The sequence below is a fragment of the Lactuca saligna genome, chromosome 9 (assembly GCF_052625555.1).
Source record: "Lactuca saligna cultivar CGN05327 chromosome 9, ASM5262555v1, whole genome shotgun sequence".
Taxonomy (NCBI): domain Eukaryota; kingdom Viridiplantae; phylum Streptophyta; class Magnoliopsida; order Asterales; family Asteraceae; genus Lactuca; species Lactuca saligna.
The window spans coordinates 19,672,157-19,699,114 of record NC_136425.1 but is presented as its reverse complement, the minus strand read 5'-3'; the positions used below and the strand labels follow the sequence as shown (position 1 = coordinate 19,699,114).

General features: G+C 30.4%; 2 protein-coding genes and 1 pseudogene across 3 annotated transcripts; 2 read left to right on the top strand and 1 right to left on the bottom strand.

Moving 5' to 3' along the window:
• The first annotated feature begins 1,771 nt into the window (after positions 1–1,771).
• On the top strand, positions 1,772–3,399 carry LOC145015804 (uncharacterized). 2 transcript variants are annotated; one of them, XM_078974281.1, is made up of 5 exons: positions 1,772–1,916; positions 2,115–2,274; positions 2,813–2,916; positions 3,003–3,132; positions 3,221–3,399. In XM_078974281.1, exons 2-5 carry the CDS (start codon positions 2,161–2,163, stop codon positions 3,257–3,259), a joined length of 387 nt encoding a protein of 128 aa, XP_078830407.1. In that variant the 5' UTR covers positions 1,772–1,916; positions 2,115–2,160; the 3' UTR covers positions 3,260–3,399. The 2 variants fall into 2 exon arrangements, with proteins under 2 accessions (XP_078830407.1, XP_078830406.1); XM_078974280.1 differs by having other exon boundaries at positions 1,772–2,274.
• A 101-nt stretch (positions 3,400–3,500) lies between these two features.
• On the bottom strand, positions 3,501–5,626 carry LOC145015802 (pentatricopeptide repeat-containing protein At2g29760, chloroplastic pseudogene; annotated as a pseudogene).
• Positions 5,627–5,757: 131 nt separating this feature from the next.
• LOC145016029 (RHOMBOID-like protein 2) lies at positions 5,758–7,737 on the top strand. The gene is made up of 6 exons (XM_078974467.1): positions 5,758–6,279; positions 6,378–6,541; positions 6,625–6,788; positions 6,864–7,114; positions 7,214–7,331; positions 7,417–7,737. The coding sequence occupies exons 1-6, from the start codon at positions 5,942–5,944 to the stop codon at positions 7,540–7,542; spliced, it is 1,161 nt and encodes a 386-aa protein (XP_078830593.1). The 5' UTR covers positions 5,758–5,941; the 3' UTR covers positions 7,543–7,737.
• The last annotated feature ends 19,221 nt before the right edge of the window (positions 7,738–26,958 follow it).

Genomic DNA, 26,958 nt, shown 5'->3' with positions numbered 1-26,958 from the left:
TCGCGTTCTCAACCTTTTAGGTGTTCTCATTTGATCCTCTCTCTCTCTCTCTCTCTCTCTCTCTCTATATATATATATATATATATATATATATATATATATATATATATATATATATATATATATATATATATATATATATATAGTTTTATCAAAATTTGAATATATTTCTTAATTAATACTTCAACTTTTCAAAAAAAAATTAAAAAAAAAAATGTAATGTTAGCTAAAAATAACTATGCTAAAATAGTTAAACATATGAATAATATCACATTAATTACATTCAATTAATTGTTTTTATAAGGAACCAAAAAAATATTTTATATGCTTAAAAGATTTATATTTCAGAAATAATAACGTATCATATTTTTTATAAAAATAAATATAAATATACTTGTATAACAACTTAGACAAATATGTTTATATTTTATATGTTTAAAAGGTTTATATGTGTGTTTTAGAAATAATAACTTATACAGTTATATTTGTTTTTATATAAAACATGATAATATTATTATTTCTGAAATATAAACCTTTTAAACATATAAAATATGTTTATTTTTCTTTAATAAAAAATAATTGCATGGAAATGATGTCAGCACATAAGTGACTATAATCACCTCAAAAACTACTTTACAAGCCATGATTATATACAATGAATCTAAAAATCAAGTAAATCACAAATAAGAATAAGATTAGATAAGCATATATCACACTAATGACTTATCTTGAAAAGAATTTTGGAAGTTACTTAACACTTAATGAAGACATGTCGAATATCTTTCTGTATTGTTTTTACAAATTGGGAATAAGGAACAAGGAATGTCAATATCACATATAGAAAAGTTTATTTTGGTAGGAAAACAATCCAAGACGGCTCTCTATCAAAATATATTAACCTTACTGAGAATGATTTTATTCCATTCGATCTTTATAGGGAGCGATGTCACTTCGTGTTTATCAATACCAATTCGAAAATTCTTAATAACATATTTGAGACCATTATTAAGATTTATTATCTTAAGGGTTTTTTTTTTGCAAAATATATGTAAACTTATGGGTTTTTTTCACAAATAATATTTCATTTTAACCTGAAAAACTTGCTATTACAGGTAAAAAGGGTAAAAACGACAAAAAAAAAAAAGTTTGGGCATAAACGAACCATAAATCTGTCGGAGGGTAAAACCGACGTTTCCGACCAAACCTAAGGTTTTTTATGACATTATCCCTTTTATAAATTTCTTTTAGCTGGTGTTTGGGATTTTAATTTTTGAACTTTAAAATGATTTTTAGGTCGTGTTTGGAGCGCCCCACCTAGCTTATTTTTAGGAGTTTTTTAAACTTTTTCCAAATACACCTTTTAATTAGTTACAGAAACACATACTCTTACATGTTATTTTATATATTTCAGCCAGTTTTTCAGTTAATTTTATCAAACGTTATTTTTTATGAGTTACTTTTTCAGCTATCAACTAGTTTTTAGTTTAACAGTTAGTTTTTCAACTACTACATCAAACACAGTCTCAATCTAAATAACTTATTGACTTATACTAATGAGAAGATGAGCTTTTTTTAAAAGTATTTGGATTAGTTTTTGTGGTGAAAAAAATCACTAAGTCAATAAGTTATTTTTTTTTAAATATTTGTTTTAATTTATACATATATTTTTTTAAATAAAAATAAATTTTGAAAAATTAGAAATCCTAACTAATTAAAATATAATTTTTAAAGGGTTTATAAAAACTTATTTAAACATTTATTTGAACTCGCGATCAGTCCAATAATCACCTCGAAGACGAAAACCGGCCAAACACCCGAAGGTTAGTTGCGGATTTGCAATTTTGCAAGATCAACTTTTTCAAAACACGGCAACCCAACGAGACCTGACCTTATCCTATCAGATCGATTCAATTCCAGTAAGATTCCTTTCCTTCATTAATTTAATCAGTTTGGATCACAAACCCTAGATATCACAATTCCAATTTGATCACCAACACTTATGGATGATTATCATTGACCAAACAAATCATTCATATTTCTATATCTCCAAGACTCCAACCACTCCACCACACTGCCGATTACCTTGTTACTGAGCCCTAATCTGCTCTCATCAGTTGGATTACTATTTCTTGACTTTGTGTTAATCTCAATCGAACAACTATGAAAGACAAGAAGTCTGCAAAAGCAAGCCTTCAACATAAACAACATCAGAACACCCACTTTTCTCCATTTAAGTTTGCGAAATTGCTTGATCCGGAAGCATCTTGGGACAAGGTCTGTTTCTGTTTCTTCTTTTTATTAATTCAGTACATTCTTTCATGTTTCCTATTGGTATCGATTATCATATCACAAAATTTTCGATATATTTTGCATTGTAGAATGGAATTGCATGTATACCCTGATGAAATTGAACAATCCATCACCGGAACATCTCAAAGTTAAAGTAAAACTGACACATCTTCAATTGAGCAGTCTAGTCTAGAATCCCTTGTGTATTTCACCTTCGATTACCAGAGTTTTGTTGGGTGAAAAGTGAATCGATTCATAATTCTTTTAGAAAGTCATCTAATTTAGTGATTGCTGTTGGTTTTATTTTTTTGGGGGAGAAATCAATAATGGATCCGATACTTGGTTAATATATCCTTTTGTTACTGTGGTACGTTATGTCTGAATGAATGTCCTAAGTGAACTGATGTGACTGAATACCATATATGTTTACTTTGGTATACATTCAGATTTGTATTTGCAACTGCTAGTTGAAGTTGAAGATGATTAATTTTGAGTAAATGACCATTTTGTCCTTATACTTCAGGACCAATTAGGAGATGTACTTCACTGGATTCGGCAAATTGTAGCTGTTGTATGCGGGTTGCTATGGGGTGCCATTCCTTTGGTAGGGGGTATCTGGATTCTTGCGTAAGTTATTGCATCATCAAAATATTATAAATCAACACAAACATATTTAAAAAAAAAAAAATCCAATGGTTTTGGATTGGTTACAGATTTCTGTTGATTTCTTCTGGTATCATATACGGGTATTATGGAGTCATACTTAAGCTTGATGAAGAAGAATTTGGTGGACATGGACCTCTTCTACAAGAGGGACTTTTTGCTTCAATTACTCTCTTTCTGGTAATTTTATTCATCCCATTTTATACTATATTTTATTAAATAATTTGGTGATAATGATATTTTAATTTTTATAAACTCTTCATTTCAGCTGGCGTGGACTCTGGTATACAGCTTGGCACACTTCTAACTGTAATCTCTTGTTTTTGTATTCCCATTATTGAACTTGAAGATCAAATTTTTTTATTTCCTTGATTGTGCAATATTTTTTAGTAGTTGGATTTGGATTGAAGTGATTAATTTGCTCTGAATATGAGCTTCTTGATTTCATTCTTATGTCCTTTGTTTGATCCTAGTTATAAGAATATAATAATTAAAAAGATTATTATCTTAATTCAATAACATGTATTTAGTTATATTATATTGTCAATGTTGTGCATCATAAAGGTTATTCCAAAAATGATATATTTTTTTAATTATTAAATCTACCAATAATCTCCACAAGAACAACCACCATTCTTGAAATGATGAAACCTACTCCGATCTCTCACCACAATTTCCCTCTCATACATTTTCGAAATCACCTTCATCACATCATGGCAATCCCCACAAATCCTCAAATTCTTCACAACCCTAATAACACTCCCTTTCTCCATACTAATAAGCCCAAAAGCCACAGCCATTTTCTCACTATGATACATTAAAACCTCATCTTTCTCCTCGTCTTCAACATCAAAAAACACCTCACTCCTCCTCCCAACATGTCCCACCACCCCTAAACCACCACTAATCTCATCAATCATCTCATAAATCTCCTCCACTCTCTCATGAACCTTCTCCCCAGCCCCAAACTCATATATCACCCCATTAACCTCAATCGAACTACACCCTCTTAGCTTCCCAATCCCCTTTTCTTTCATCAACTCACGTACCCTACACACATCATCCCACCTTCCTACATTCGCGTATATGTTAGACATGATTGTAAGATACCCTCCATCTTCATGTTCAAGCTCATTCAAATGACTCATAGCCGTTTCGGCTAACTCAACATTCTTATGAAGCTTACAAGCACCAAGAAGCGCACCCCACACCCCAACATGTGGCTCGACTCGCATACTTTGGATCAAACTATACGCTTCGTTTAGTAAACCGGATCTCCCAAGAAGATCAACCATACACCCGTAATGCTCTACTCTAGGCTCCAACCCGTGTTCTTGATCCATACTATCAAACAACTTTTGACCTTCTTTCACCAATCCTGAATGTACACACGCACAAAGAACACCAAGAATTGTGATTTCGTTTGGCTTGACTTGTTCCCTTTTCATACGGGTGAATAATTGTAATGTTGTTTTGCTTTGCCCGTTCATGGAGAAGCCCATGATCATGGCGTTCCATGCAACAACATCTCGGTTTGACATTTTATCGAACACTTGTCGTGCGCTGTCCAAATCTCCACATTTTGAATACATATCCACTAAAGATGTAGACACTACAAGGTTTGAACTGCTGTTGTTTCTATCTATATATGAATGTAACCATCTACCTGTATCTAAAGCTCCAACTTGAGCACATGCGGAGAGAAGAGTTACTAATGTTATTTCATTTGGATGTATGTTTTCGCTTTGCATTTGGTGGAAATGGGTTATGGCTTCGTTATTTCTCTTGTCACGGACTAGCCCACTGATTACCGAGTTCCATGATACCAAATCTTTCGTGGGCATGCTATGGAAAAAGTCAAGCATGATGTTGACTTCACCATGTCTGGCATAGCCACCTAGAAGCGTGTTGTACATTAAGATATCCTTAACAGGAGCTAGATTGAAAAGCACTTTTGCGTTTTGGATATCACCAGCTTTGATGTACTGAAAGATCATGATGTTCCAAACTACAAGATCCTTACCAGGCATTTGATCGAACAGCTTACGGGTCTCCTTTAGGTCAGTGTCTTTATTTACGCACGAAGACAACATAATAGTCCAGGCAACCTTATCTTTTGTTGGCAATTCATCAAAAACACGACGAGCTGCCTTTGTATCACCGAAACTACCATAGAACTCAATCAAACTTGTACCAATGAAAGTATCCAGCTCAAGCCCGACCTTGAACAGTAATCCATGGATGCATACCCCTCTAAGATGCTCCATCAACTCGGTACAAGACCGTACCACAAACGGGTAAGTAAAACGATCCGGACCATCAGGCTCAATCCGCATGCGATCGAAAAGATCCATCGCTTTTTTGGGTTCATGGTTCTGTTGGAATCCTCTGATCAGGGTGTTCCAGACGAATGAGTTTGGTTCAGGCATTTGATCGAACAGTTGGGTGGCATAGTACATGAGACCCAAATTTGCACAGCAACTAACAAAGTTCCCGACGGCGAAACTGCTGTGGTGGAGACCAGTTCGGAGAAGGACGACGTGGATTGACCTGAGATGCTTGGCGCATTTAATTGAGTGAGGAGTCTTTAAGAGAGACAAAGCAAGCTGCTTCTGTCGGGTTTCCACCACTTCCGTCATCTGTCCGAGAAAATCCATCCATTGATTCTTAACTATTTAACAATTGATATTTTAAATACAAAATGACGAACTTTTTGAAAATCAATTGGGACAAATATGTCATTTACTCTTTTTATTAACATATGTATACTAGCCTTATGTAAATATTTAATTTTGCTTATGAGCATACAAGCTTGAAAATAGTAACACACCATGGCCCTCCAACTTAACACTCCGATCATCTTTCATCCTCCCCGACATATCCACATACCGAATTTCTCACATACCAAATCCTTAATCTTATCAAAATTACCAACAACATCCAAACAAAAATTAAACCACCACCCCGATCTTAGAATCCAGCAACTGCCATGGACGTCCATTCATCTGCGAAGAATTCACCTGCGGAGATCGAGATCAAGGTGCATAGCATCCCTCCACCAGTCCGCTATCCGCCTTTATACACACAACCACCACCTCTAATCCACCACCATATTCCTCCGCCTCCTCTATATTATCATTTTTCCGAGGAATGGTTTCCCTGGTTAGTGCCCTTCATCTTCATCGTCAACGTAGCCCTATTCGTTCTCTCGATGTATATCAACAACTGCCCCCTCCATTCCCGTAGTTGTATCGGTGTACAAATGCTTCAACGTTTCGCCTTCGAGAATGTCCAAGAAAACCCCCTTCTTGGCCCTTCCTCCGCAACGTACGTTCCAATATATACATTCAATACAGTAACTTCAATTAATGCTTAATGGAGTATCTATCAAACTAAATAACTTTATCGTCGGAGTTTGATTTTAGGCTATTAAAAATGGGAGCATTGGATGCAAATAAAGTGATCCAAGAAGGACAACAATGGCGTATTGTCACTTCCATGTGGTTGCACGCCGGCGTCCTCCATATTTTCACCAATATGTTAAATCTCCTTGCGGTTGGAATTCGCCTCGAACAGGAGTTTGGTTTTGGTGCGTGACTTTTTACCTTTTGACGTCCAAGAGTTTCCATTTCTTCATGTTTTCATAGTACTCCTCGAACTGTTTTCCCATAGCAAGAATTGGGTTACTTTATACACTATCCGGACTCGGTGGTAGCTTGTTGTCATCTTTGTTTCTCCGCAAAAACATTTCCGTTGGTGCATCTGGAGCACTATTCGGTTTACTTGGAGCAATGCTTTCTGAACTACTTACGAATTGGACTATTTATGCCAACAAAGTACGTATATACGTATTCATTTTCATTTATGTATCGATACACACGACTAGTGCTAATAACGTATATTCCATGCAGTTGGCAACATCGACAATGCTCATTCTCATGATCCTTATTGGCCTAATGGTTGGAATCCTCCCACACGTAGACAACTTTGCACATATAGGAGGATTCATCACAGGATTCTTTCTCGGTTTTATCCTTTTGGTTCATCCACATTCCAATCGGATAAACCAAACTATCGCTCCTCATGGTTACTACACAAAATCGAAATACAAGTCATGTCAACACATATTCCTTGTTCTTTCCGTAATAGCTTTATCTGTGTTGTAAGTGTTGTTCAAATCTCAAATACTTTCCATTTTGAGTCGTTTCATTGCGTTATATATGCACATGGTATTGAGTTAATTTGATTCGTGCATGTGCAGGTTTACAATGGGATTTGTGTTCCTTTTTCGGAAAGTAAATGGAAACGATTATTGTTCTTGGTGTCATTATCTAAGTTGTGTGCCTACGCCTCTATGGAGCTGTGATCCACTGTGCAATGTAAGATTTTTCTTAGGTTTAGTACGATTATTTGTGATTCGACTAACTGAGACCAATTTCTTTTGATATTTTTATGGTTTTTTAGTCGATACAATTAGGCAACCAACTAAATTTGACATGCCTAGACAATGGAAAGTCGAGGTCGTATACACTTCCGGCAGGTTATGGTGTTATCTCGGTTCAAGAACTTTGTTCAAAGCTGTGCATCTAAAATATATCCGTACAGATAGGACTGATAGAGGAAAAAGGTTCGGTCTTCTCTCTTAGTTTATAGGTACATATAACAATTAATACAACTCGTACTCTTGATATATAATTATATATTACAACCATCAGTTTGTGATATGATCAAGAATAAAAGGACATGGTGGATTCACTACTAGAAAATTTGTTTTAGGGACGAAAAAATCCCGAGGAACATATTTTAATTTGTCGGTAAAAATCCCGACAAAAATAAGCCAAGAAACTTACATGAAGTATTATATTTGCTATTATGAATGAAAAATGAAGTATGTTGCTACTATGAATAACAGTCCCTATATTAATAATTTGTTGTTATAATTGGATTAAAATAAAGTGTGTTGTTGTTACGATAAAAAAAATAAGTGAATGACCTATATATCGGTAGAAAAGTAAAGTATGTTGTTATTATGGAATACTTTGTATGTTGCTATAATGGATAAAAAATGTTGATATATATTTTTTGTTTGCTAATTATATATGTTTGTTTTAAGGTTAAAGGCATGGAAAAGAATTTTGATAAAAATAAAAAAAAATAAAAAATAAAAAAAAACAACAACAACAACTAAGGTGTTCTTTGTTTTTTTGAAGTCAAAATGTCTGCGGTCCGCGGACCACATCTGCAAGCATCTGCGGCAAAAGAGGTGGACCAAATGTCTGCAGTCTGCAATTAGAAGACTGTTTGTTTTTAACGTCTGCGGGCTGTTAAAATAAATTGAATTTTTAAGCTTAATTTCATGTCATAAATATAAAAAATTCATTTTTAACAAAAAAAGAAAGAAAGAAAGAAAGCCATTTTTTTTTTGTTTAGGTTAAAATGAGGTCTGAAGACCTTTGAAGACAGTGGCTCATGTCTGCGCCAGGAAGACCTCGCGCAGACGTTTTCTGGTCTGCGTACTTCCAAAAAACAAACAATCTGCGAGGGCATATGTCTACGCGTTGTCTGCGCGGCGCAAATAAAAGTGGTTGCACGGATCTTCACACAAAAAACAAACAGCCCTAACTCAACTAATGAGACAATTTGGTAACCCTCTGAAAATCCATTTTAGTTTTGTTGTAATTTTTTTTGTTAAACATGCTAGTAAGTACAAATACCTAATTGTTTTGGTGAAGTATTGGATGGTAGCTATCATTTTGGTAATGTATTTGATATTTGGATAGGAGTTATCAATTTGTTGAAGTATTCCATAATAGCCACCATTAGGGATGAAATTGTATTGAATTGTTTTTATATATGTATAATATCATTGTGGTTGAAAGTGCAAATTGGATGAATTTGTATTTGATTATTTAGTTACTATATAGTTTATAAAAAACTTTTTTGGAATCTTTGTATTTTATAGATTTTTAAAAAAAATTGCATTACTACCAACACAATACGAATAGAATAATGCACTAAAGTAAACTCTTTCGAAAAACTAATACGTCGGAAATGAACTGTTGGAAATAAGCTCTATGCGAATTTTGTCAGAAATATTGTGTCAGGAAGCCTCGTGGGAATTTCCTACGAAATATTTTGTCATAATTTTGTTAGAATTTTCTTAAGAATGTTGTCGGTACCTTGTTTCCCACAAACCGGTTTCGTCGGAATTGTATTGATATGCCATGTTTCCAATTAAATACCGACAAAATAGCTTATTGGTAACCTTACAATTTTCTAGTAGTGATTTGACCGGGGACAAAGCTCATTAGGACAGGGTTTGATTGCAATGCAATTTCTATGGAAGTACAACCCCCGATTTATGCACAATCTGAGCTTAAGGTCCTTTATTAATTACATGTTCGTCCATAACCCTAGTTACAATTCAGTCTTGGTCGTTACCTTGTTTTTTTTCATAATAATAATAACTAGACTAAATTACATCCTTAGGTATGCTAAATCGGACAAGTTGAATCCAAGTTCTTTTTCTTGCACCACTAGTTCTTAAGGTGCTCTTGCACCAATCTTCCCACCCTCTAACATAGTTAGAATTCTGATATTAAATGTTTATAAAAAGATGGTTTTGACCTTGTTTTGATATTTTATAAGAAGAAAAAATTAAAAGAAAAAAATATTTAGCTTGCTTGATGGGTCTTTATGTAGGGGTGAACAAAACGGAACTCGAAAACCGAAAAACCGAAACCATAATAAAAACCGACAGGTTGGGTTTGATTTTTTTTTAAAAATCGAAATATTAGGTCAATTTTGGTTTTATAAAATGTGTATGTCGTGATGAGGTTTACACCTTAGCGTCCATCATTCGAGTCGTTTGAAACCCATATCCTATGGTCTAAATTTTTTCTATCGTTCATGTTCCTTACATATTTATCACAATATATAATATTATTGATCCCTATATCGAAATAATTAAAGAAAAAAAAGGGGTAAAACCATTTTGTAGTTTTACTTTGCATTGAAGTTAGGGATGAACAGTTTGTCCCAAATCCCGATCCTATACCGGTACCGTACCGGAAGCGGTACCGAACAGTACCGAATTTAAAAATATAGGATGATACTTGGTACTTTAAATATATGAAATTCGAGAATCGATACCGCCGGTACCGATACTAGTACCGAAAATCGGTACCATTCCCGGTACCTGTACCGCTGTTGTTAATTCAGTTCGGTACTCGGGATTGACTTTCGACCAAATTCAGTTTTCGGGAAATCGGGAACAGTACGGGTCAGTATCGGTTCTGTCTCACGCTCATCCCTGATTGAAGTCATGGCCATTGTTTTCGTCCACCTCCTACTCAGCTTTATTTCCTTCCACTTCTCTACTACTTTCTTCCATACCAATTTTGGTGTACATATCACCACAAACACTTACACACAAAAAAAAAGGTAGAATAAATAATAGAAGAAACATTAGGCCTAGCAATTAGGTTGGCTTCGGGTTGGCGGGTTGTAGGTCAGAATACATTGACCCAACCCAACCCATATAATATATTGGTTGGTGGGTTGGCGGGTCACGGGTTAGTGGCTTGAAAACATCAACCCAACTCAACCCATATAACTCGTATAAGTATATGGGTTCGTAGGTCAGTGGGTCGAACCCAACCCCTATAACCCATTTAATAAACAACACATTTTAAAATGAAATTACAAATTACAAATAAAATGAAGTCATAAAGTCTTAAATATTTAACCTAAAGTCATAAACAAGAGTGGCAACAACGAATGGTGTGCGACAGCCGGAGGACGAGAAGACGAGTGGTGTGCATGCGACACTGCGATAGTTAGTGACTCGATGCCTCAATCGACAGACACGGAGTCGTGAGTTTGGAGATTGAAGACTGAATTTCTATTTGATTAGGGGATTCTTAGGGGCTAGGGCATGCTACTTTGACTCAAAGAAGTTTTGCAATTTTAGAATTCGATAAACGATTAAACGATAATCAAATATTTAAAACTAATAAATAATTAAATATTATATATATATATATATATATATATATATATATATATATATATATATATATATATATATATATATATATAAGCAGGTTGGCGGATTGACCCGCGAACCCAAATAGATAAACCCAATCCAACCCATGAAATAAACGGGTTGGCGGGTCAAAAATCTCAATCCAAACCCATTTATTTTCGTATTGGATCAGTATCGGATTACGAGTTTGATCGAGGATTGTCACCCTTAAGAAACATAAGTGATCGTCCTTTATTGTGATGGTGACCATATCTCACAATGCCGCAACCACCGCGATGCACACAGTCATGGTGGCCTGCCACGTTGGCAACGAAGGCCCTAGATAAAAAGTATTCCCAATGGTCAGCATTCTTAAGCCTTTGATGGAGGAAAGAGAAAAGGTGATTTTCTCGTATCTATTTATATTAGAGGGGAAATGGAGGGAAGTGTTTTATAATATTTTTAATGACAAAAAGTCCCTTGGGCTTGATAAAGTTACAGTAAAGGCCCGTAGGCTTTACTAATTCATTTTTAGCCAATATTGTGAATATTTGCCACATTTTTCTATTGCATTATCTAAAACTTATTTGTGCTTAAGCCACACCTATCACAAAAGAGAGGTACTTATCACCAAAGGGCCAATGGTCTAGGAGTGACCATCTCATATGAGAGGTCAGAGGTTCAAGTTTCGGTGGAAACATAGGTGGTTATTTAGGACTAGATTAGTTAGTTTGCCGTTTTTAAAAAAAAAAAAAATCAAAGGCAGATGCAATTTATCATTTATTTTATGTATTAGGTGTGAGACTGTTATACGGGTTTAATAAAAAAAATTAAATATAAAAGTTTAAATAAAATTTTATTTAAATTTTAAATTTTGAATTTAAAATAAAACATATTTAATACTATATGAATATTAATATTATAATTTATTGGTTATTTTCAATTAAAGCAATTATTAAGAGGTGTTAATTAAGAAAATATAAAAAAAAAATAGAAAATGACAAATAGAAAAAACAATTATTCAAAAATACTAAAAAATAACATGTGTTCAAATTAATAAGAAAGTGATATGTGTTAAAATTATTTTCATTTGTTAGGAAGGATTTACATGTCTGATAATACAACATAATTTACGGTTTACACGATAATAACAATAAAATAAATCTAATGTCAATATAATGAAACATATTGAATGTATGTCAGATATAAATACTTTATTTTATATTACATCTTACGAGAGTGTGGCCCTATTTTACTTGGTCTATATAAATTATATATATTTTTTCGAACGGTAAAATCTAATTTACTTCTAATTTCACCAATATCTCAGACATGATTTTAAATCTCGACCCTAAGAAAAAATGACAAAACTTGTGTTAAAAGCCTAAACGGGAAACCAAATATACTAGAAGTTTTGTAAAATCAATAACATACAAGTTATAATAGCTTATATAGTTAAGCGTTCATAAACCGATACGATGACATACAAAAACGATAATTAATGATATAAAAAAGATAAACTATATTTTAAATGTTTATTTCATAATATCTCTATCTATTTCCGGCAGTTGAGCCAAGATTTGTGGCCTCAATCATATGGCATCATGATCAAAAGAGATATGATTATATGTTAACTTGTGATGCATTCAAAGTCAACAATAAAACTCTTGAATAATTATAATGTCAAACCTTTTGAAAGCTTGCAAAAGCAAAAACATCTTCCTTTAATCCTTTCCACAAATATTCCAATTTGACTTTAACAAAAGTGATCTACTGTGTTTTTTTAGTGTTTTTTTTATTATTATTATTTATCAACTTAAAACCCATTAAACCCAAAACCTTTCTACCGCAAAATAACTAACCATTTCACAAAAATAGTCTCAAAGAATTAGCGAAGTAGCATTTCTCAATTGAAAAAAAAAAAAAGCCTTACTCGGACATTTTCCCTTCCACCATGCCAACATTCTTTCCACCGAAAACCGATGATCAACAAATTATAATGGATTTTTGTAAACATAGACATATATCACGAATTATGTTCATGTAACTCCAAGTTTGATCGTTGTTGACGTTGAGGGAGTTTTTTTTTTTTTTTTTTTTTTTTTTTTTTTTTTTCTAACATGTTTTACTTCTTTGTACACAACCACATGTTAAATTAATTACTTTTTTTAGGGGGTGTTTGGATAAATAGTTTTTAGCTTATTTGCTTATTGTGGTGGGAATAAACATTTATTTAAAATGTGTTTGGATTAGTTTATTGCGGTGGAAATAAGCAATAAGCAATAAACATGTTAAGTGTTTGGCAAACAAAACAACTTATATGTGTAAAATAACCAATAAGCAATAAGCAATAAGCATTCACCTCCTTATTAAAATCAGCTTATTTTGCTTATTCCTACCATAATAAGCTGATTTTTAAATACTCATATCCAAACAATTAAATTTGCGTATTGCAGTGGGATTAAGCAATAAGCAATAAACAACCTATTTTTTCCCTATCCAAACACTTTTAAATTCTTTTACTTATGGCCTTTTTAAGGAATTTCTATGTATTTTGCTAAATCTTTTCTCCTAGTTCTAACTTTGTTTCTTATTTTTTTTTAGTGTGTAAGAGAAGGTCAACAAACAACTTAAAAATCAATAAATGAAAAAAGAGGAGGAAATCAAAGACTTTAAAGAGTTTAGAAAATCATTAATTAAGGCTACAAAAGAATGCTAAAGATCATGATGGAGATTATAGAGTATCTTTAGGGACCACGATTTTCCTCTCATGGGATCATCTGCATAATTATCACCATAGCACTAGAGACTTAAAAACCAAAATAGAACTTAAAAAATCTCGTCGGTGTTGTAAGTCTTGTCTTATCTTAGTGCACATGCTAGGAGGTGCAATGTGATTATTAATTAACTTTACTTTTTAGATATAGCAGTGGAAAGGCTTGTGTTTCAAAATCGTAACATATACTTGCTAGAATTTCGTTTGTAGATGTAGTAATTCGTTCTATAGCACTTGTTCTATATATGGTGTAATTTTTATTATTGTTTGTGGATATAACAGTTTGTTCTCTACTATGTTTTATGATGTAATTTCAATAATTATTAATGATTTTCATTAGTTTGCAATATATGTTATGAAACCAATACCAAAAATCAAAAAAATATCAAACTATATATGAATTAGTAATATTTATAATATAATTTGATAGATTATCAAAAATAACAACATAAATTAGAACATAAACCAATTCGGCATATTCGATATGTCAATAAAAAAATAAAATAATAATAATAATAATAATAATAATAATAATAATAATAATAATAATAATAATAACACACGATATTAATTGGAATCCCAAACCAATTCCATATATCCATCGAAGCCACTAACATTTATCTTTATATTACTTGATGTGTGATGAAAAACAAGTCCATAGTGAAATTGCAAAAATTGTAATTTTTCTATCATTTCAACATGAATGTATGCCTAATAAAATTCTTCATGCTCTGCAAGAAAATACATTTTGTCTAAAGACATATCATTGGTGAAGAGTGGTGTAGTATATCGCCCATATTAAAGATATCTTTTTGTTATGTTTTTTTTAAAGGAACTTTATGAACGAGGATTTCCGGGTCAGTTTTTGTGTATCGATTAATTATCCGTTGCGAATATGAGGCTACGCCTCATGCTCTGGAGTCACTGCAGACGAACATTCATAGCCATATGGACTGAGTAGCGAGTAGTGTTAGATTATCTATCATATCTTTCATATGTACATATCTTATCAGGTCACAGCAGCTCAAGTAGTTATCTTTTTGTTATGTTTTACATAATTCAAATGTAATACAAGTACAACTAAGCAAATAAATATTAAAGTACAAAATATATGATAAGAAAGATAATCTCAAACCAAAAACCATAATGTAGAATGGTTCATCTAAATTTCAAATTGTATATGCTCTTAACAACCATCTATATTTTATGCTTTTAACAACCAACTATATCATCATGTCATTGTTTTGACTTTTGATCCTTTAAGAATCAAATCTCTTTTTTGCTTGAAGTAGAATGTTGAGATTTTTTACTTCCAAAAAGGGAACGTTGGACCATCCTTAAATGGCCAACATTTGAATTTTTTTTATCCTCCACCACATTTTCTTATAAAGTGTTTGAATAATTAGTTTTATAAAATATTTACACTTAGATTGTTTAAGACAAACTTGTAGGTCTTTACACATGTATAATTATACTTTATAAAGTGTTTTTGAATAATTATATATGACAAGACAAAACAAGTAATATATATATATATATATATATATATATATATATATATATATATATATATATATATATATATATATATGCTTAGATTATTATATTCTAACTAATTATTATGTAGATGTAGGAATGATTGTGGGTCAATTATTTTATTAATTTTAAGAAAGTGATTAATACATATTATTAAATTAAAGATAATTAAAAAAATACCATGTAATTTCACCATAAGAGTATTTTAGACAATTGAGATCAATTTAAAAAAAGAAAATTTTCATATTTTTAGGAATAATTAATACTCTTGATACATATTTCTGTCAAAATGATATTTTGTTAGAATCATATTCTCTAGAAATGTCAGGATACATATTTCTGTTAGAATGATATTTTATGAGAATGTGAACACTAACTAATAACAAATTTTTGAATACAATTTAAAATTTTCATTACCTTCTTTAAAAATAAAAACTTTATATAATATTTTATGACAATGAAATAGTCACTAATAACAAACAAAAACATGTATGTTATTCCACCTAAATATTCTAGATGAATATATTATTACATATAGTTCTATCATTCTATTGTAGATTATTCTATCAGAATATAACAACGAATAGTTCTTTCTTTTGTAAAGACTAGTGACCATTGTTATAGAATTATTCTATCAGGATGAAACACGCAATCATCTAATCTCCAAGCCCTTGGTCATCATGTTCTTTCCACCTTATGCATTTCCCTGGAATGGAATTCATGATTCCTTAAGTCATTTCAAATACTACAAAATTAGCATTTTTTTAGTGTTCTACTTTTATAAAAATAAATCATGCATACCAAAATATATCTATTATGGACACTTGCCAAGATTGATGCACCACGGAAAAATGAAAATGCAATATAAAATTTCCATCCAGCAAGAGGCCATGGTTTTCCCTTGTATTAAATTATAAATTAACAATTTGGGAAAGATTATATATAACTTGACCTACAAAAATGTAAAATTTCTCATAAGATACATGATATTTTGAGATTCTTGCACAAATTTAAACAAAATCATCAAAATAGGAGATCATAAGGTACCAATAGACTTCCATAATGAATTAGTTAAGATATTCATATCACATATTGAGATCGTATTATCAATCAAATTAAACACTAGGAGTGCAAAAATAAACCTGATAAGATTTTTGGAGGTAATGTGTGGGCATTAATAGCAAGACTAATCAAACTACTTCCTGTAATGTAAATTCCCCTGAAAAACAAAACAAAAGGACGATATACAATCATTATTAAATCAAAAATTGTAACCCTAACATGATCAGATAGAGATAGAAGATTCGAACCAAGCAGCACCAACAAAAAGCCGACGCATCCACCGCCTTCGGCCGAAGTCAATGTTATACATCGGAAACCTAGGAGAACTTCCCATGGTTATCATAGCACCATCAAAGTTACGCAAAGGAAACAACTTTGGATTGCTTTCACAGTCCTTCATGTTAGAATTGGGGTATAGAAAACTTGGAAATTCTGAGAATTGTGGCTTTCACTTTCAGATTATAGTATTTGGGTGGTACTCCTAATCTTTAATCGGATAAGACTCAGAATTTAGAGAAAACAGAAGAGAGAATGTTTTGACGTTATGAAGAAGAAGTGTACCAACCACAGATTCGAATATGATCATATAACAGAAAAAACTTCCTGTCTTAAAACTACCACATGACAGTTTTATATCCTAAAACTGTCCACAAACGGTCATAAAGAACCTTAAAGCCAGGGGCCCTACCCCTTGGACCCTGCCAGGGGCTGCCGCCCCTTGGACCCCGCTCCCAGGGGCGTTGCCCCCGAACCCCCGTCGGTTTAGGGGCTTCGCCCCTAAATAGCAATATACTTTCAACAAAGACAAAATTAAACAAATGTGCACTCCACACCATACTAATTTGCTCAATAATTGTCAAAGTGACATTGATCAACAAATTAACCCCATTACACTTAAATAACATTAATGATATAAAATCACCAACACTTCACACCTCGGCGCACAATGCTATTATCATGTGCCACCACATTTTTGTGGAGCTAATTGCTTTCCCGTAAATCTCTCCATCGTTCAGATCGGAGTTTTGGGGTTTCCATAACGGATTATTGGCTCTAAATTTCATCTTCAAGATTAATTACCTGCTAAAGTGAATGATTCTCTCCTACAACGGCTCATCACCGGAAAACGTAGCAGCCGGTCCCTAATAAAAATCCCATCCCCAAGCTCTATCACTTGCACAACGGTGATTGGTTGGTGGTGCCCAGCGTAACTCAACGTCTTGTCAAAAGCAAAGAAATTCTTGAAGCATGAGTGAACGTCGCAATTAGGGAGTAGAATTTGAGGAGTGAAGAGATGGGTAGCGGTTGAATAAACGAACTCCACACCAGAATTGTTGCAGATATTGTTGACATGACCTTTTTCGTTGGTTGAGAGGCGGCCGGCGAGGGACGGGAAATGAGAGAGGGTTTTAAAGAGTGAAAGTTTGAGGGAGATATCGGCAGATTTTAGAGAAAGAGATAGAGAAATCATAGAGATAGTTTAGGGTTTAAGAGATAATAAGATATTTAAAGTTTAAACTAATTTCCATTAATTTTCCTAAATTAAAGGTATTACTAATTTAATATGTAATTACTAAATTTAATTAATGGTAAAATTATCATTTAACCCTTATTTAGGCTTTTGAAATGATTGTTCCACATTGATTCATATATCCATACAATACATAGTTAGAATACATGAACCTATCTCTCTTTCCCTCTCTCTTTGTCTCTCTCTCTCTCTCTCTCTCTCTCTTTGTATATATATATATATATATATATATATATATATATATATATATATATATGGTCCGTTTCTAGTGACGACTCATTTTAAAGTGAGGACTTGGGAGGACACCTACAAAAAATTGGAAAAAAAATCTAAAAAAATACAAATCATAAAACCGAGCATAGATTTATGTCTTGAAGAAAAATTTGGGAAAAAAAAAATTTAGATCGTTAAAATTGATCTATGATTCAATTTTAATTTTTTATTTTGCATCATTATGATCAATGATTCAATTTTAATGATTCAAATTTTTATCCAATTTTTTTTAAGATATCCTCACGAGTCATCACTTATATATATATATATATATATATATATATATATATATATATATATATATATATATATATATATATATATATATATATATATATATATAGGCTCTATGGAAAAGAAAAAACCCTAAAAATCATAAAAATGCATAAAAAAAATTAGAAATCACAAATCTTTTTTTTTAATTTTATATTCTTTAAAATCACAACTTTTTATATAATTTCGGTGAAATTTTTTTTGAAAAAAAAAACAAAAACTAAATAAATAAATAAATAAATAATGGATTTTTTTATAAAAAAATCAGCAAATTTATAAAAAAAAGCTTCGATTTTTAAGAATATAAAATCAAAAAAAGATTTGTGATCTCTAAGTATTTTTTATATGTATTTTTATGATTTTTAGGGTTTTTTTTTTTGTTTTCCATATAACCCTTCCCTATATATATATATATATATATATATATATATATATATATATATATACTTATAAAGCTAGTATTTTTCCTTGAATCTCATGCATTTGATACTCCCAATATCCTTTTTTCTTGAGCATCATGCATTTGAAACTCTCACGACTATTCAACTTACACATATTAATTTATGATTAATTGAAATATTATGATTTGTAACTCTTAGAACTCTTCAAATCATGTTATTTAATTGATGATTTAAAAGAAATATTTAGTCTATATAAGAAATTTGTAGGTTACATATTACATGCATGTCAACATAAAAGGATAGATTATATATATAGGGTTTGAAGAGTTATATGAGTGGTTCCATGGATGTAAGAAAGCAATTGCAACTTATGCAAGTATAAATTCATGTAAACCCAAATTGGGTGCATGTAAAGTTTTAGATATTAACAAAGGTTCAAATTTAGGTATGTTTGTAAGTGTATACTTGAGATCATGTTTTAAGTTTATGTGTTATGCATCTTTCTATAATCATAGGATGATGAGGTGTGATTGATAATTGCTCTCATGACGTTTTGGTAAATCAACCATCAAACTATTTATAAGTTAGAGCAATTAACTTTGTTAACATATATGTATTTTTATGTTATATCTCTCTTTTTTATGTTAATGAAATATATTTTATGTACAAGAGAACATTATTCAACATATATTTTATGCTATGTATATATATATATATATATATTATGTTAGTTTCTATTATTGTTTATTTTGTAAATAACATCGATAGAGTTTTTTATAATTGATTTTGATGAAAGGAGTTTACAATTATTATTCCAAATTATTGGTGATAATGACGAATTAGAATGAATGATTTTTAATATTGTATATCTTTATTGTTGAAAACCAATAATTATATGTGTTATAAAAATGAATTTTTTATGTTCCACCAAAAGTTATATCGATGTACCTAATTTTAAATGTTTTTATACTAATAAAAATAAATTATCTTATTACATTTGTCAATTTTTTATTTTCCTATTCATTCTTTATCGTAAAATAAATAAAATATTAATATTTTCATAAGAAAATATAAGTGATCAAAATATACCTCAAGTGTAACACTCCTCATCCCCTAACACACTCTTAACATATTGTTTTTAAGATTAGTCAGTAATTAACAATTACTATAGTTTTGAAATTCAAATTACCGTTTTATTTGGAACGTACATTCTCTTATAATATTTCATAACTTTAAGGAAAAAAATGAAAATACAATAAAAAGTATAATAGTTTTTTTAAATATAATAATGAAAAATTTCAAATAAGTAGTTTTAATTAGTAAAAAGTAATAATTTTTTAAAACAACATAAAACTAAAGAATAGACTACATTATAGTAGTACATTATTGTTATTTGAAATAATAATAATAATAATAATAATAATAATAAAATATTCAAAAACATTATTTATAAATTAGTTAAACATAAATATATTTTAAAATAATTTTAAATCAAAAACATAATTTAATTCGATTCAAACACGATTTTATATATCTTTCTTATCGTATACTTAAAATTATTATAATATTAGTTACAACTTAGTATAAAATTTATTATTTCAGTGATAAATACTTATAATATTATTTTTATAACATATAATTGTTAATATTTATATTAAATTATTGTGCATAAATCACAAGTTTAAAAGTCTCACCACAACTCAGTAGTTTTTTTTTATTTAAATGTAATTATGATTCAAATTTAATGTAATTTTCCTTTATAATTTCCACTACATTTAAAAAAATTTAAACATATGGTTATTAATGTGTAATGTTTTTTTTATTTTCCACTTATTTATTATACACATTGTAGTTATATTAGTCGTATATAAGTAAGTTTTAATTAAAAAATCATATGTTTAAAAAGATTTGTGGTTCAAAATGAAAGAGTTAAAAAAAAAATAAGTTTTATCGTATCAATGGTTATTTCAACACAAAACTTTTATAACAATGTTTCTATATATCAAATGTATGTTGATTTCTAAATATTCATTTTGAATGATTTATAAGTGTTTAATAAGTTTTTGTTTGATATAAATGTTATAATGTTGTAGTGTTTTTATTTTATTAAAAACTATAATGTTTGTCATACTATTTGTTATTTGTTTTATATACACACCGACATACGTTTTATATATAATTTCCACAAGTTTCTATAAAATCATTAAAAGTTGTAATATTTTTTTTTCGTACTACTTTGTTTTTTTATACATATGATTCAATATATGTTTGATATATAATTTACACAACATAAAACAATGTACAAAATCATGAATTAATAGGGGAAATAACTAATGATATAAATTTATTAAAATTAATAAAACTAATATGCTAACTATAGGGTTTATTTTGATATTGACATTGGTTTTACATGTATAAATATTAAATCAGAATTTGTTAAATGTTTTTATTTTAATTAAATAATTATATTTACACGTAACGCGTGGGGATTCGACTAGTATATATATATATATATATATATATATATATATATATATATATATATATTAAACGTCATAAAGGATGTATGAAGAAATAAGAAAAAAAAGGAGTACATAATCCACACCCATAACTAAGAGCATCTCCGATTGGAGTTTTTTTTAAGTATATTACTATTCATTTATTTATATTGAGCACTTATTATCATTGGAGTACCTAGTTTTTTTGTTTATTTTTATTAACCATTCAATATATATTGGGTGATCAATATAGTTTAATTCTTTATACATTTAACTCGATCATTTTGTACTCATATTTTATTTTACCATTTAAGTATATTTTAGTTTTTAATTTGTTTATTTATTACAAGTTAATTAATTTTATCAAATATTTAATGATATTTTATGAAATATAAATTTATAGTGATAATCTTTATTAAAATAGTTTGTATTAAATATAAAAGTGTTTAAAAATGACTAACTAAATAGAGGGTATTATGTAGAACCTTTTAAATAGATAAAGATTGATTAGTTAAATTTAAAGAAAAAATTATTAAGAGAGCTTAACCATTGGAAATGTCATTTAATTAAAATTTAAAAGTAATGGGATGATAAAGTGTCAATGATATTAAGTGGTAGTATAGGTTAATCATTGGAGATGCTCTAAGTCAATGTGTTGGATCGGGTAAAAGTATGATTAATCATGTCAATTAGTTATTGACTTGGCCTGTTATACCCAAATCAATAAGGTTTCTTTGAATAATGTTGTCTTATCTTGAGTACATCAATCTTTTTTTAAACCTTTATAGGTTTAGGTTTATTGTGCTATGCAAATCAATAAGGTTTCTTTGAATAATGTTGTCTTATCTTAGGTACATCAATCTTTTTTTAAACCTTTATAGGTTTAGGTTTATTGTGCTATGTTGGTTAATATTAGTGCATCTATGTGACAAGGACAATAAATGTTTATATAAGTTAGGGAATATGACTTATTAAGGTAATTAACTTTTCGGTTTGCTCACATCTGGATAATTTTTTTTTTTTTAGACATCTAGGTAACGAACTTTTTGGAAATATTTATATATGATAATTATGACCTGCTGTAACAGATTACATCTGGTCATAATGGTCATATATAAACATTTCGAACAAGTTCGTTAACTAGATGTGTATAAAAAATAGTTACTGAAATATGAACAAAACAAAAAGTAAGAGTAAATTACACGAATGGTCCCCGTGGTTTGGAGGAATTTGTGCGTTTAGTCCTTAACTTATTTTTTTAACTCGGATGGTCTCTATTGTTAATTTTTGTTGTGCACTTGGTCCCTGTCTTACTTAAAAAGACTATTATGCCCTTGTTAATTTATTTTTTTTAATTAATGCCAACACTTCACCTTTATCAATGCGGTCACTTCCCTTATATCTAAAAAAAATTCTAACAAAGGAGGGTCGAGTGCAGCCTGTGGTAAACGAACCCACGGCGTCTCAATTACTAACTCGCAAACTTTTTTTATATAATGTTTAAAATGCTGGAAGTTTCACAAAGGTTATTATTATATAAATATATTTTTATGAATACTAAAATATGAATTTTTATGTATTTATACATTTTAAAATTATATTTATATGAATTTATCTATTTTAAAAATGTATAAACATGTGTATACATATTTATTCATTTTAAAAATGTGTGTATACATACTTTTAAAGTATTTTTACATTATAAATATATCAATATATATATTTATAATGTAACGTATAAATACATTTCTGTAAAGGTACAATACGGATTTATACATATAAAATAATATTTTGGCATTCATAAAAGTGTATTTATATAATTTAAAATGTATAGAAACGTGTGTATATGCAAATTTTCAGTTTAAAAATGCGTGTTTATATATATATATATATTTTATGTGTATATAAATTTAATAATAATAATAATAATAATAATAATAATAATAATAATAATCTGTGTAAAAACTAACATCATTTTACAAATTATAGGCGTGTTCGGTAAAACTAGTTGGTAGCATGTACCGTGGAGTTGATAGATGGTAACGTTTTCTTAAACGCTATGTGATGTAGCTTTTAGATTATGAACGTTTTGTTTATATTAAATGTTAAAAGTTTGGAATGTCAAACGAGACTTTTTGTTTAAAACGGAAGGCTTTGTCAAACGATAAAATGCTAGAAGCTCTAAATTGCTCTCAAACACTCTGTGTCAAACACGCCTATATACAATAAAGACAATGTTACATACATCAAAATCTTTGTAGCTTAGTGGTAAGGAGTGTTAGGTCATCCCCAATGGGGATTTAATGGTAGTGAAACGGGGAAAAGTAGAGTTCAATACATAAACCCGGGTGAAGTTCAATGAAGTGGGGTTTAATCCCCATTGAACAGTGGTATGCAATTTTTTTTTAAACCATTTCACCAGTAAAACTTTATATTTAAATAATTACACCTTACATATATACAGAATATATAAGTCATTATTTTCTTATTTATAATATTTGTAATTTACTTTATGTTATATTGAATGATTTAAATCATCAAGGTAATTTATATTATAATATTCTAAACAAAAAAATATTTAAATCTTAAAAATATTTTAAAACAATAACATATACAACAATCATTAATTAATAATTTACAATTTGTAACTTTTAATTTCTAATTAATGTAATATTATAGTTTTACAATATTATTTATAAAAAATATAATTAAATATTGATGTTGAAATTCATTAAACTCCTAAGAGTTTAATGGAGTGTAGAGTTTAATGGATAAAATGATATAGTTATTGGAATGTTGATGGTAATCCATTAAACTCTTAAAAATTCTATGCATTGGAGATGACCTTAGTAGCCGATAGGTCCTATATTTGATTTTCTCGATCTGTATTATGTCACACCTTCGCTTGGATTTTTCAGATAAAATGGAAGCGTCACATTAGCTCCACAAATCTATGTCACTGACTCACCGTCACGGGCGTCACCTAAGCGGAAATGACTTGCTGTGGACAGAAAACCGGCTAAATGGCAAATATGATTATATAAACAAGATTTCCAAACATTTATATATCAAAAATCGTCAGATGAACAAAAACGACAAAATTTGCAAACCTAGACTTTTATATCTTACGGTTAAAATATAATTAACTATGATAGAGAAACATGGATTTCCTGCTTCCTTGGCAATTGGCATAATACTTGCTTACGAGTTTTTACTGAAAAAAGATGCGACTATACATGAGGGAGATTTTAGTAATTTGTAATAGTTGGAGTGTAGAGTGAAAAAGTTAATCTTGTTAAAGGGTGTTGAGTGCGGGGGCAACTTATCAAACAAAGGAAAAAGTGGGGGCGACGCGTGAGGCTCGAGATGTAGGTGGGCGCGCGTGATGTCTTCGTATGCTTGTCATTAAAGCCTGCCGCATATGGAGCCGCCGATCACGGTGATAACTGGGTCCCATTTTTTCAACAAAAATTCTGTTTACAAAAGTAATCAACCAAAACAATCACATTTTAGTATTTGTTTAAGTAATATAATTTATAACAGAATGTATCAAAATAACTATAAATCATCAATAGTTAAGAGTTTCAACCGTACTTGTAGAGTTTATATGTTGAGTTTTTCTTTATGATAATTAAAAATAATTCATTAATTCAAAAAAATTTAAAAAAAAAACCCATAATAGAATAAATATTTTATCAATTTATTTATAAAATCCATCATTTTATTTATATAATTTTACTTTGTTTATATAAGTAAATTTTGTTTTTTTAAGCAAAACAATGTAAATATTAAATAAACTAAGAGTACGTCAGATTGAGTTTTGTTTCCGAATTATTTTCATAGTGTACTAATAAACGAAATTGCATGTAATGGTTGTTTTTGTATTTTATATTTATAAATAAAGAAAATAAGTACTGTTTTTAGTTCATCTAATCACGGGGTTAACGCATCCAATCCCCAAAAACCTTCAATTACGGCCAACAGGTGTACCAATTCGACTGCATAATGTACATTTCTTTAATGCATGAGAAGTTATTGCTTAAAAAGGAAAGTTGGTGACTTTAATGATTTTATGGTTTTGAATAGTAGCAGCGACACCCTCATTGATTGTACGGATGTTTTTGTCCACAGGGAAATTGTCTGTTACCCTACCAAACCCTGAACCCTTTAAAAATAAAAATTAAAAAAACAACTTTTACGGTTGGTTCTTTTCTATCCCGCCAAATATAAAAAAACGTAGTAATAGTTTTTCCTTTAATATAAAAATATAACAATAATGAAAAAAAATGTCATATACATTATATATCTTTTAAGAGCGAACTATAAAATGGTCCTCGTTGTTGGCACGATTTTATAGTTTTAATCTTAATCTCTTGATTAATCTAAGAATGGTCCTTATTGTAGGTTTGTATTATACATCCGGTTCCTATCTTAATTACTGTTAGTCGTTTTTAAGTAAAAATTTCCATTTTTTTTGACTTTTTTTTTTTTTAATGAAATCTTACAAGTTCAAAAACCATTTATGATAATTCATACAAAAATTCAAATAAGATAGCAACCACATGATGTTATCCATGACATTACTTTCCTAAGGGGATGTTTGTTTGCCTTTTAATTGGCAAATTAAGAGGCATCCGTTTAAAAAATTCAAATTCAGTTTGTTTGTTAGCGTCTTAATTTTTGTCTGTTAATATTTCAGACATGGGATTGTATCTGAAAAAGAACAAAAGGCATGTGTTCCTATTTTGCCCTACACGACTTCCCTCTTTTCTTTTTTATTTTATACGCCGACTCATTTTCCCTCCCAACACACTACGATAACCTACGATCCTTTGCCTCCAAACACTCCGCCTCCGTCAGTTGCTATCATCATTGCCCTTCGTATCTCCGGTGTCAGCCTCCTACACCTCCGACGACATTGTCGCACATCAAAGGTCGCCTTCAGGTATGTACCGTTCTTTAGTTTTTCCTTTTGTAACAACCCAAAATTCAAGTAAAAATTTGTCATTTAATAATTAAAAATTCTCATTTAATATTCAGAAAGATCAGAGTGTTCATGAAAACTAGTGGGGAAAATACTGGAGATTGCACGCCGCACCATCATGTCGGACCCTTGCCCTTAGATCCCGACATACCTGAAATAACCAACACATACCTAACCATATATCCACATAATGTCATGCAAACATACACATGAGAATGTCATGGACTCCCTCCATTGTCTTCATCCGAAATGTCATGGGCTACCCCCATGGTCTTACACTCATGGGTCATGGGCTCCCCCGTGGACTTAACCATTTGCCATGGGCTCCCCCATGGTCTTTACATAAACACATAACACAACAAATAACACATTTACAACACATACAACTATTAAGATTTCATAACAAGTAATGGTTCGGCCTTGGTGCCTTCGACCCATTGGTATGGTGAGGAGACTCGCCTCAGTCTGCTGAACACAAAAGTTGCTCGCCTAACAATCTGATACCTCACACTAACCAACAGAACAAATAACCCTAAATTAGGATTATAACTCCTCATAGACAAAGAGTCCAAAGACCTAAGCCTAAGTCCTCTCATGGTGACCCAAAGGTCCCACACTTACAAATGGGCCTAGGACTAAGATAAAA

Excerpts from the sequence above, each read along its gene's own strand:
- LOC145015804 (XM_078974281.1), top strand. The coding sequence starts at position 2,161 with ATGAAAGACAAGAAGTCTGCAAAAGCAAGCCTTCAACATAAACAACAT. Across the intron at positions 2,917-3,002 it reads GGGGGTATCTGGATTCTTGC|ATTTCTGTTGATTTCTTCTG; the intron begins GTAAGTTATTGC and ends GATTGGTTACAG. Across the intron at positions 3,133-3,220 it reads CTTCAATTACTCTCTTTCTG|CTGGCGTGGACTCTGGTATA; the intron begins GTAATTTTATTC and ends TCTTCATTTCAG.
- LOC145016029 (XM_078974467.1), top strand. The coding sequence starts at position 5,942 with ATGGACGTCCATTCATCTGCGAAGAATTCACCTGCGGAGATCGAGATC. Across the intron at positions 6,280-6,377 it reads CTTGGCCCTTCCTCCGCAAC|GCTATTAAAAATGGGAGCAT; the intron begins GTACGTTCCAAT and ends GTTTGATTTTAG. Across the intron at positions 7,115-7,213 it reads GTAATAGCTTTATCTGTGTT|GTTTACAATGGGATTTGTGT; the intron begins GTAAGTGTTGTT and ends GTGCATGTGCAG.